This window comes from Zalophus californianus, chromosome 1, assembly GCF_009762305.2.
Source record: "Zalophus californianus isolate mZalCal1 chromosome 1, mZalCal1.pri.v2, whole genome shotgun sequence".
NCBI classification, from domain to species: domain Eukaryota; kingdom Metazoa; phylum Chordata; class Mammalia; order Carnivora; family Otariidae; genus Zalophus; species Zalophus californianus.
In genome coordinates this window covers 7,314,800-7,327,086 of record NC_045595.1, presented here as the reverse complement: position 1 = coordinate 7,327,086, position 12,287 = coordinate 7,314,800, and the positions used below count along the sequence as shown (strand labels likewise).

The 12,287-nt window shown below is 52.0% G+C and overlaps 1 protein-coding gene across 2 annotated transcripts in view; it reads left to right on the top strand.

Moving 5' to 3' along the window:
* The window catches only part of OLFM2 (olfactomedin 2), a 59,962-nt gene that overhangs the window by 13,600 nt on the left and 34,075 nt on the right, over positions 1 to 12,287 (top strand). Inside the window, exon 1 of one of the 2 annotated variants that reach the window (XM_035728404.1) lies at positions 2,577 to 2,839. The exons of the other annotated variant lie outside the window; for it this stretch is intronic. Coding sequence (XP_035584297.1) covers positions 2,705 to 2,839 — 135 coding nt within the window. The 5' untranslated portion in view covers positions 2,577 to 2,704. Of the gene's footprint in view, positions 1 to 2,576; positions 2,840 to 12,287 lie in introns of those variants that run through there. 2 annotated transcript variants of the gene reach the window in all.

Sequence of the window (12,287 nt, the reverse complement as noted above, 5' to 3'; positions counted from 1 at the left end):
GATGGTCCAGGCACAGTATACAGAATGAGATGAGTGGGGACTCAGGAGAAAACGCTTTGAGACATAGACATTTTGGGAGAAGGCAGGAGACAGTGAGGATGCAGCCAGAGTGGTGGGAGTGGAACTAGGAAATGATAAGGTGTCTCTGAAATCAAAAGAGAAATTACTTTCGAGAAAGAGGGAATGATCCATGAAGACTAACCTCTGCGGTAACTAAATGAGGGCTCATGTGAGGCTGTGGAGCAGGCAAATTGGAAGGTCACTGCTGCCTTTGGTGAGAGGAGTTTGGAAGCATTCAGGAGGTAGGAGGTGAGGCAGTAGAGACAGCAAATGCAGATGTCAGTGTAGACCACTCCTTGGAGGAGTTTGACTGGAAGGAGCTAGGGCAGTTTCCCACAGCACCAATGGTGAGAGAGTGAAACAGTATCAGTGGGTTCAAAATTCTCTAAGCTAGGAGACCTTGGAGCCCAGTGGTTTTGGAGTCTGAAATCAGACAGACCTGGGTTAAAATCCTGAGCCCCTATTTACCTCCTGGGTCACCCTGAGTTGGTCCCCTCTCCTCTCTGAGCCCAGTTTCTTCACCTGCAAATAGGGATGTTGCTGTACTTTTCATGGGAGGTTGCAGCTGGTGCTCAGCCAGCACATTTGCAAAGTGTTCAAATTGTAAATGCAAGCTATAGTACAAGGAGGCAAGGACTCATCTCATTTTTTAAAGCTTATCATCAGTCGCAGATAATAACAATGGCAGCTACTATTTATGAAATGCTTCGCGTGTCCCAGACACCCTGCAAAGTACTTTATAAGCACATCACCCACTCTCCCAGACACACACATGCTCTCCCAGTTCACTCTGCTCCAACCACACTGGCCTGTTCCTTGAGCACTTATGTTCCTGCCTCAGACCTTTGCACTTGCTCTTTGTCAGTAACTCTTCCCTCAGATATCCAAATGGCTCCCTCCCTCACCTTCTTCAGGTCTCTGCCCAAATATCACTCTCCAATCATCCTGACTAAAGTTTACTCTCCTACTTAGTCTGGATGCCCCTTCCTCCCCATAGCCTACGTATCACCCCCCGCCTTTTCTGTCTTGCCCCATATAATTTTCAGCTCCACAAAGGCATTTTTATCTGTTGTTCGCAGTGCGTTGCACATAGTAGATGTTCAATAAATCTTTAACTTGATTCTCAGGACACCTAAGCCCTTTACACATATTAGGTACATGGGTCCTCACAACCACCCACATTGCAGATGAGGAAGCTGAGGCAGAGAGGTCTTTGCTAGGGGTCACCAGGGTCGGCACCTGCCTCTGCGTGTTAAGCTCAGAAAAAAGGGCAGTTCAAAACCCCTACCGCCCTCTCCAGCGCTTCTCCCTCGGCGGCGAGCCCTCGGCTAGCGGCCACGGCCGGTAAAGGCCTGAGTCATCGCCGCCTCCAGACGGCGGCGGCCGCGGGCTGCGGGCGACGGCGGCGGCGGCGGCCGGGGCGGCAGCGCGAGGTGATGCGGGGACGCCGGGAGGGGGCGTGAGTGAGGGAAAACAGAGAAAATTAAAACCCGCCGGGGGCTCCTCCTCGCCTACTCGCCACCCCCGCCGCCGGCTGGTGCGTGGGTGGGTGAGTGGGTGAGTGGGTGGGTGGGTGGGGGGCCACTCTGCACTCCCCCTCCGCGGCAGGGACGGACCCCGAGCCCTGGGGCCCGGAGGAAGGTCCGAAGTGTCAGTTCCCCGCCTCCACCCCAAGTTCGAGTTATGAGTGGAGACCCGCCTGGGACTAGTCTGCAAAAGGCTGGCTCCTCCGTCTCAGCCGCCCCGGGTTACGATGAGCCCCTCGGTGTAGTGGGAAATCCTCCCGGCTGCCCGGGTGACCCCCTCCCACTGCCGCACCGTCATCCAGGCAGTCGCGTCTACTGGCTCTAGACCCGCCACTCTGGGCTTCCCTGGTCCCGAAACCACGGGGGGAGGGGGTCCCCAGAGTGGTACCGGGGAAGTCCCTTCCCCTAGGAAAGGAGACCCTGTGCTGCCCGGTTCAGGGGTGCCCACGGGTCTCGCCCCCACGGCCCCCGACGCCTGCGCTCCCGGGTTCCAGAGAGCGGGGGTCGGTGTCCTAACCGTAGGAGGGTGGGGGCTTGCGACTCCGGCCCCCTGCCAGCTTCGGGTGGTCCGCGTGCGGCGGCCGCCCACTGAGCCCGGGGGGCTGTCGAACGCCTAGGGCTCCGAAAGGGGCTGTGCGCGGAGGGTGGCGGGGGAGTGCCGGGGGAGGGGGGGAGCGGGAACACCGCTGGGGGGCGGGGCTGGGAATACCAAGGCGGTGGGGGTGGGGCAGGTGGGGAACGCCACCGCAGGGGCCCTCACCCGGGGGGGGGCGGTCCCCGCGGGGCGGCGGCGGGGCCTGGGGAGGGGGGGCAGTCTGGGCGCCCCCCGCCCCCGCCGGGCTCCGGCCCGGAGCCGTGACGTCACGGCGGCTGGAAGTGCCCGGCGCGGAGGCGCGGGAGGGGGTGGGGGGGGGGCCGAGCCGGCGCTTTATAAGCGGAGCCCGCCAGGCGCGCCGAGCCGCAGCCCGAGTCCGCGAGCCCCCCTGCCGGCCCCGGTCCCGGCCCCCAGCTTGCGCTCGTGCCCCCGGGGCGGCTGGGTGGCGAGGGACCGAGCGCCAGGCGGCGGGCCGGAGAAGGGACGCGCGGCGGGCGGCCGCGGGGCATGAGGCGGGGGCGCGATGTCGGTGCCGCTGCTCAAGATCGGGGCCGTGCTGAGCACCATGGCCATGGTCACCAACTGGATGTCGCAGACGCTGCCCTCGCTCGTGGGGCTCAACGGCACCGTGTCCCGCGCGGGCGCCTCCGAGAAAATCGTGAGTGGCCGCCGCGCGGGGGGCACTCCCGGGGGGCGTGGTGCCCGCGCCGCCGCCGCCGCCGCCGCCGCAGCCCCCGGGGGCCCCCGCCCCCCAGCTTCTCTGCGCGCCTGGCCGGGGGGCGCCCTCCCGGGGCTGGGGGCTGGACGCAGAGGAGCCCCGGGATCCTGAGCCCCCCCCCCCGCGCCGTTTATTCTTGTTATTATTATTACTGCTTCTCGTTATTAGTGAGCAGTGTCCAAGTGGCAACAATGTACTAGGCTCGCTCGGCTCCCCGCGCAGGCGACAAGGGCTGCGCAACTGAGCCGGGTCCGGCTGAGTGGGGCGGAGCGGGAGGGTAGATTCGGGAGGCTGGGAGGGACGTTGCCTCTGAATGGGGAAACCACGGGGTCTCCGAGCGTCTCTGCCTTCGGGATCGCTGCCTGTCTGTGTATCTCTGAGTCGTCCCGTCTGTCTCTCTTTTTCTCTCCCTCTCTATCTGTTCTTTCCCCTCTGGTTTGCTTCTCTCTGTCTCTCCCTGTCTTTGTCTCTATCTCTGTTGCACTGTCTCTGACTTTGTATCTCTTTTTGTCTGTCTTTTTCTCTCCCCTGCAGCCCCCCCCCCCCCATCCCCAAGATCTCCTTCCTGGTTACCTGTTTCACCATGTGCCGAATATTTATTCCCAGAACTCGCTCTCTCTAGGAGGCAGATGGCTCTCAAGACTGGGGCAGGGGCAAGGGCTGGCCCGGCCCCCAGAAGCACAGGATTGCCCCTTCCCTCAGCCCGTCCTGTCCTCCTCTATCACCTTCATCCTCCAGCTCCCCTTGCCACAGAGCTCTTTTGGGGAGGGGGCAGGGAGACTCATTCATGATCAATAACGGTGTTCCTGGTGCCCTGGGGAAAGGGGAGAAGGCAGCCTCCACTGCAAACTTCCCTCGGTCTCCTCCAGATATGGCCCTCCCTTCCCATCTTTTCCCCTTTTCAATCTGTTTGCGGGACTCCTCCCAATAGGTGGAACTGGGATGCATGGAGCTCCCTCTCCTGCTCAGTGTTTCCCTAACTTCACCAGCTCCCTTGTTCAGCCTCCAGTGGCCACCACACCACTTCTTTCTCCTTGCTGAAAGGAAAAGAAGTCTTTGCTCCCAAGGGTGGAAGGCAAGTGGGGGGGGGTGCCAAACACTGTGCCCAGGCTTTGTCCCACCCCTGGGGGGAAATGGTATTGGCCTTGGCACTGGTGAGGGCTCTCAGTCCAAATTCTCAAACTTGAAGATAATATGTGAAACAATGTCTTTCTGTGTGTCTGTCACATCGAGTGATATGATTCGAGTATATTCTGGTGTGTTTATCTAGTCATGAGTTTTGGTGTGTAAATGGGGTTGGGTGTGAATTGAGGGAGAAAGTTTATGAGCTTTGCCAACATGAGGGTCCAAGTGTATCTTCCTGTGTGTGAAGGTATGTCCCTGAATGAGTGTGAGTGTGTCCGGGTGTGGATGTGTCTAAGTGTATATCTGCAGTTCTATGTCCCCACGTGTGTTACGTGATTGCATGTGCACATATGAGTTTGTGACAGCCTTTTAGCTCTTGCCTTCTGAGGGGGAAGAGAGATGGTGTCACATTGAAATCAGAAGCCACATTCCCCTCCCCCACCCTCACAGAGTGTGAGTTTGTGTAAATGTCTGCATGTAATATGTATAGCATATGGTGTGTGGGGAAGGTGTACATAAGTGTGGAAGAGTATGTCTCTGAGTTATGATTTTGTTTGTACTAATATGTACGTGTGTGTTTGTGTGCATGTAAGTGTAGACATGCATGTCTTCAGAAGTGTGTGCATATGTGTGTAACTATGAATGGTGTGTGTGCCTACTTTGTATACATGTGGGTGGATTCCTGTGTGAACCATGTGTTTTCTGTAAGTGTGTGTACATGTACATGTACCCAAACAGAACTGGTCTCCATTCTGACCCATCTGTAGCTAATAGGACCACAATCTAGTGCTACCATGAAATTACCTGCTGAAAGTTAGTATTTCTTCCATCCCTGATCCCCATCCCATCCCTCAGTCTCACTAAGCCTTGCATAAGGACTCTGTGGAATGAGATGCCAAGAGACTTAGGATAGGACCTGAAGGGGAACTGTCACAAGAGAGTGCTCTAGAAATGGTCTTGGGAGTCTGGTAGACCAAGGTTGGAATCCGCTCTCCCCCACCTTGCTCTATGACTTGCTCTTGACTCTGGGCGCCAGTGAGTTCACCACTCTGAGCTGTGGTTTCCTCATTTATAAAATGGGAATGATAATTCCTACCTCACAGAACTGTTGTGGGTAACAGAGATCTGTAGTCCAGCTCCCCACTCATCCTTGCTTCCATCTGTTTCTCCACCATCCATCCATCCATCCATCCATCCATTCATCCATCCATCCATCCCTTTATCCTCCCATTCATCTCTCCATCCACTTCTCCATCCATCTCTTCAGCCAATCATTATCCATCATCTGTCTCTCCATCTCTCCTTCCATGCGTCCATCCCTCCATCCATGCATCTCTCTATCCATGTATCCACTCACCCCTCTATCCATCCATCATCCAGCCGTCTGTTCATCTACCCTCTATATATCCATCCTTCCATCCATTTTGTTTATTCAGCAAAACTATTGTTTGCCCTCTCTATGTCAAGCATGTTTATGCTTAAAAGCTCCAGCTCAGTGCCTGACATAGTAGATGCTCAGTTAGTGATAGGACTCTAAGTCATACATATCTGGGTTTGAATTCTGGCCCTGCACTTTACTAGCAGTATGCCCTTGGGGAAATTATTTAACCTCTCTAAGCTTCAGTATCCTCATTAGTCAAGGAGAGTTTAGAGTCCCCATTAGACCATAGGATCCATGAGGAACCACCAAGGACATCTGTGTTTTGCTCATTATTAAACCCTAAGGCCTGATGCACAGTAAGCCCACAATAAGTATTTGTTGACAAATACTTATTTGCCTGAACTGAACCAACAATGTTGTGTGACTGAACCAACAATGACATCTTCATAAGGATTCATGGATTCCACCTTCAAGTGGAAACAAATGGCTGGGAGCACAGTAGGTGTTCAGTAAGGAGGAGTTTCTTCATTTGCCGTGGTAGCCAAGCACATAGTAGGCACAGAATAAATATTTGTCAAGTGTCTAAATCAAGAATCCACCTTCCTGGGGCACCTGGTTGGCTCAGTCAGTGGAACATGCAACTCTTGATCTTGGGGTTGTGAGTTCAAACCCCACGTTGGGTGTCGAGATTACTTAAAAATAAAATTGTTAAAAAAAAATCCACCTTCCTCAGGGTTGGGGAGAACAAATGGAAGTTACTAGGCACATTCTAGGTGCTCAGTAAGAAGGAGTTGTAGAAAAGTGTAGTGCACCAACATGGGTTAACGGAGGGGTTCAGGGACTCATGTAGCAAGAATTACCAGTCATGAGGCAGAAGATTGGATGCTGGTGTTTGACTGAATAAAGGGCCTCAGTGCTGAGGTGGGGGTGAGCCCAGACCCTCTGGCCATTCTTATCTCAGGCTTCCCCTCCCTGATTTGATCTGGAGAAGCAGCTTAGCATTCTAAGAGATTCTGAGTGGTGTTTCAGGCCATCTCTGAAAAGGAATGGGGAGGAAGCTTCTACCGCTACTACCTTTGGCCAACTCTCAGCCATAAACCATCCCTGTGGGATGGGAGCCTTCAGCGGAATGGCTCCTCACCTGGGTGTCATAAATCCAGAACTAAGCGCTGTCAGCCCCTTTCCAGTGGCTACTCTCATTACAGCGACTGAAGAGAATTACCTGCACCTTATATGTTATGCCCTTGCCCATCCACTCACCCCTCCTTAAGGGCTGGAAAAAGGAAGGGGAGATGAACAAGAGGTATTCTGTTTGGGGAGGACCCTTTTCCTCATGGGAGGAATGGGGGAGAGGGTCTAAGCAGCTATGCACAAAAGGGCTCTTTGAGGACTTCCTGCAAAGAACCAAAGCTCAGATTCCATATCTTTTCTTGACAGTTTCCTGCGGGTGGGGGGGAAGGTGCCAGAGATGCTGTATCAGTCAAGAGAGGTCAAGGTACACCAGTACCTTGTGGTTTAACACAACACAGTTTCATTTCTCCTTTGCACTATATACCCATTGTTGGCTGGAGAACTTTATTCGTAGTTGTCATTCAGGGACCCAGGAGGATGGAGCTGTGTGGTGACATGATCATTGAAACAGAAAAAGGAAGGGTACAGCAAATCCTCCATCAGTTCCTAAAGCTCTACCCTGGAATGTTACTTTGGTCATTTCATTTGTTAACACAAGTCACATGGCATGTCTAACCTCAAAGAAGGTGAGAAGTGTGGTCCTATCATGACCTGAACAGAGAGGAGTAGCCAGATATTTGTGAACAGCCCTAAACAGCACCCCACTCTGCTGATCCCTCCCCCTCTTATCCTAAGTAACAAGAATTCTCTTAGAGGGTATCTCCACTTGTTCATTCACTCATTTATTTAACAAATACTTATTGAGCATATACTTTGTGCAAGGTATTCTAGGTGCCAGGGACATAACAGTGAACAAAACGGACAGATATCCTTGTCCTCAGGGAACTGACATTCTAGAGCAGAGATAGGGAGAAATAAATAAATAACTATATAGATAAATCTATAATATTTTAGATGGTGATGCATGTACTATGAAGAAGCATAAGGGGAGTGGAGAGTGATGGAGGGATTATTTTAGACTGAATGGCCCCTCTGAACAGGTGACATTTGAGCAGAGAGCTGAAGGAAGTGAGAGAGGGCTCAATTCTAAAGGAGGAGAGTTAACAAATAGAGAGAAGAGCAAGTGCAAAGGCCCTGAGGTGGGAATGTGCCTGAAATGTTGGAGAAACAGTGAGGAAACCAGTGGCTGAAGCAGAGTGAGCAAAGGGGGGAAAGCAGTTGGAGATGAGGGCGGGGAGGTGGCGGGGGACCTGCATCATGTTCAGAGGTAGGGGAACCTTGTAGGGATTTTAGTTTTAACCTGTAACTCCTCATGCTTTCCATTCCTCCTTGCTCTTTTAACTTTCTAATATACTCTGCATAGTCCACTTATTTATCTTGTTGTTTTCTGATTCATTCCCCACTATAATGTCAGCTCCACGAGGGCAGGGATTTTTAAAAACTTTTATTGACTGTTGTAGCCCTAGTGCCTAGCATAGGACCTAGCAATAGTAAGTGTTCAATAAATACTTGTTAAGCAAATAAATGGAATTCCAGGGAGGGTTCTGAGCAGAAGAGGGACAGGACTTAGCTCAGGTGTTCAGTTTCCCTCTGGTCCCTGAGGGGGATGAGAGCGGGAGCCAGAAGACCAGGGAGGAGGCCACTGCACCGGTCCAGGTGAGTGAGGATGGGGGCTGGACCAAGGTAGGGGCCAAAGGGGTGGAGAAAAGTAGGCATATTGTGGATTTGACCCCGACCTACCATATTTACCTGCTCCTAAATTGTGGACTTCCAGCTTCTGCTCAAACACTTCAAAATGTGAGGAAACATTTATTGAGCACCTACTTTGTACTGGGAAGTTTCCTGGACTGTGGGACATAGAGATGAATAACATCCCCGACTTCAATCAGATTGCAGCCTCGTCAACAGTACTTGGGACATGACATGGTATGTGTGGTAATAAGGATATTTCCAGAGTGTTATAAGGGTGCAGAGGAGGACACTGAAACCAGCCAGGGTACAGCGGAGGCTTCCTGGAGGTGGTGGTACTCACACCGAGTCTTACGGTTGAGAAGGAATTGGCTGGGTGAAGACAGAGCAAGAAGGAACAGCATGAACAAAGGCTCAGAGGCAATGGGCATCCTGGTGAGCACAGAGAGACCAAGCAGTTCAGAGTTCCTGGAGATTTATGTGCCATGCTGGGAGGAGTGTGGAAGTGGCCTGAGTAGCCAGAAAGGTCCACATCATGAAGGAATTTGGCCAGAGGTGTCTGCACTTCATTCTGAGTGTCAAAGGATGGGAGATTTGGAGGGATGTGGAGCAGAAAAGGAATATGAAGTTGCTTGTTGCATTTTTTAAAAGATTTATTTCCTTATTTTAGAGAAAGAGAGAGAGCATGAGTGGGAGGGGCAGAGGCAGAGGGAGAGAGAATCTCAAGCAGATTCTGCACTGAGTGTGGAGCTGTCACGGGCCTCGATCTCACAACCCTGAGATCACAACCTGAGCTGAAACCAAGAGTCGGCCCTCAACTGACTGCACCACCCAGGTGCCCCTGCCTGTTGCATTTTTTTTTAAAGATTTAATTTATTTATTTGACAGAGAGAGGCACAGCAAGAGAGGGAACACAAGCGGGGGGAGTGGGAGAGGGAGAAGCAGGCTTCCGCTGAGCAGGGAGCCCGATGTGGGGCTCAATGCGGGGCTTGATGTGGGGCTCGATCCCAGGAGCTGGGATCATGACCTGAGCCAAAGGCAGATATTAACGACTGAGCCACCCAGGCGCCCCTGCCTGTTGCATTTTTAAAGAGACCTCTGGTTGTTAGAAAATCCTTCTAGATTGTGAGTGTGAAATTTGCCTCCTTTGAACTTTTGCCTACCTCACTTGAACCAAATCTAAACTCTTGACTCTGGTTCAACTCATTAAGCCTGAGTTTCTTTATCCATGAAATGGGGATAATGGTGGAATGTTCCATATAACACTGTGCTTAGCTGTGTACCTGACATATGGAAGGTGCCTATAAAGGTTAGCTATTGTAATTATTATTGCTATTATTATTATTACAAGACCCTATCTGCCTGAGTCTCAGGTCTTGGACCACTCTTCCATCCCTCTTCTTGTTCCTGCCTCTGGAACTTTTTGCATTTGCTGTGACATCCTCCGGGAACCTCCTCTAGCCTGCTCCTTCTCACCACTCAGGTCCCAACTCAAATGTCACCTCCTCAGAGAGACCTCCTTTGACCACCCCAGCTAGAATGTCCCCACACTGTTATTTGGACCTGTTCTATTTTCTGCCCAGCACTCATAATTATCTGAAATCATCCTGGTAATTATTTGCCACCAACAGAATAGAAGTGCCATGTAAGCACTTTGTCCCTTTTGTTTATTACTGGGATCTTCTCCTTTAGGGCAGTAGGTGTGTCCTGAATGGTCTCAGTTCTTTCTGCCTCCATGAGACTACTGCCCCTTCTTCCTCCTGATGGCACCTTTGAACTTTGATGAGTATTTCTGTGATTCCTGAATCTTTTCTTATGGATCAGAAGTGTCTGTTTCTTTTCTTTTCTTTTTTTTAAGATTTATTTATTTATTTTGAGAGAGAGAGAAAGCAGGATGAGGGGCAGAGGGAGAGGGACAGAGAATCTCAGCGTTCTGCTGGGTGTGGAGCCTGATGTGGGGCTCAATGTGGGGCTTGGTCTCATGACACCGAGATCATAACCTGAGCTGAAATCAAGAATCAGACTCTTAACCACCTGAGCCACCCAGGCATCCCAGAAGTGTCTGTTTCTTAAAGCTTTTTTTCATGTGTCCTTGTTTTTCCATCCTTCTGTTTGAACGGATGTCTGACGAATGTGCACTTTGCCAACTTCCCACATCAAGGCATGGAGTAATCTTGCCACCAGAGAGCAGAGTCATTCCCAACCAGCAATCATTGAGTCCCTCCATATGCTAAGTCCTGTGCTGGGGACTGGAAATAGAGCAGTGAACAAGGGAGACTGTTTCTTCTCTCTTAAAGCTTCGTAGGGAGACATAGTGAATGTGGAATTGTGCAAATGGCTATATAATCACAGTTTGGTAGGGGTCATGAAGGAGAAGATGTGGAGCCATGAAGACATGTAATTGGGAAGGGGTGGTCAGGGAAGGCTTCCCTGAAGAGGTGACATTTGCCCTGAGACATGAAGGTTGAGTAAGAGTTGGGCAGAGCTGAGCTGGTAAGGTGGAGGGAGATAGGCCAAGAGAACTGGGTGTGTGAAGGTGTTGGGGTGGGATGGCAGGTGGTGTGTCTGAGGAGCTGGTGAGGTAGGTAGCAGCTTGAGCCCATCAGATGTTCCTGACTACCACCCTAGACCTCGTCCACCCCGAGTTTGATGCCAACGTAAGAAATGGCTTGAGGTGCAGCCTGTGTCTACCGTCAGCACCATGGACAGCCACGAAGGGAAGGTGGTCTAGGCTTTAGGGCCACTTGATCTGTGACTAAAACTGTCTTCTTCCTCTTCCAGAGGGAAGCTCTGGTTTCTGCTTCTTGGTGTCTTTCATGCCCCCAGCATCCTTCTCCCCTCTGACTCTGGATGGCTGACGCCTCTTTGTGAAGCACCAGTGGGGAGCAGCCACAAAGCTGGGCAAGGAAGGAAAGCAGCCATCTGGGGGAGGCCCAGGCGCTTTGAGAGAGTTTGATGTGGGCTTGAGTCTGTCTGTGTGTGGGAGGGAAGAGGCTGCCACTTGGAGACCTGGGAGGGCAGTCTGGTTCCCGATCTTGTCTCTCTCTGTCTCACCCTTGATGCTTCACTGTTTTTTAAACTCTGTCTTTTGAGTCTCTGTTTCTGTCCATCTCTTTCTCGTATTTTTGTCTCATAAACTATATTTTCCTTTCTCTGTCTTAACTCTGTTTTTACAACACATGGCTGACATTCAGTAAATGTTTGTTGAGTGAATTTTGATGATTATCTCTGTCTGCCTGTGTCTCAGTGTCTGCCTCTCCTTGTCATACTCTGTCTTCTCTCTCTGTTTCTGTCTATCCCTAAGTCCTCTCTGAGTGTCTCTGTCTTTGTCTCTGTGTGTCTCTTTTGTCTCTGATTCTGGGGTCATCTCTGTCTCTTGGTGTCTCTGTCTCTATATCTGTTCCATCCCTATCTCTAGGTCTGTCTGTCGGCCTCTGTCTCTCTCTCTCTCTCTCTCTGGGATCCTGTTTCTATGTTACCATAGTTGCTGTATCATAGTCCAGGACTCTGACAGGGGTTGGGGGAGAGACCAGCATTCTCTGACCTAAGAGGGCTCTTGAGACAGGACAGAACCAGAACCCCGGGTGGGTGTTGGCAGGATTCCTGAATGGGACAGGATGAGCCAGACCAGTGTGAGCCCTTGAAGGCCCTAGAGGGGCCTGGGGGTGTCTGGACCCCCAGGGGTGCTGGGGATTGGAGCCAAGCTTTGATGGGAGCCCAGGGTGAGGTGTGGGTGGGTGCCCGAGCCCCAGGTGAGCCCCTTCCCTCTACCTCCCTTCCTCCCCCGCTGCCACCTAGGAAGGCCTCCCTCTAGGACCCAGCCATCAGGCCCCAGCGCTGGCTCCAAGATGGAACAGCTGTCTGGGCTGCAGCTGCAGAAGCTCATTTTGAACAAGGGAGATGATTGCAGGGGTGACTGGGGGAGGGAGAGAGAAGGGGAGAGTAGCAAGGGCCAAAGAGGAATCAGGCTTGATTGTTTCTGCTGCTGCAGCGGCTAGTTTGCCCAGGAGATGGGGAGACCAGGTGAGGCAGGAAAAGGCAGAGGGAGGTCTGTCTGCCCGG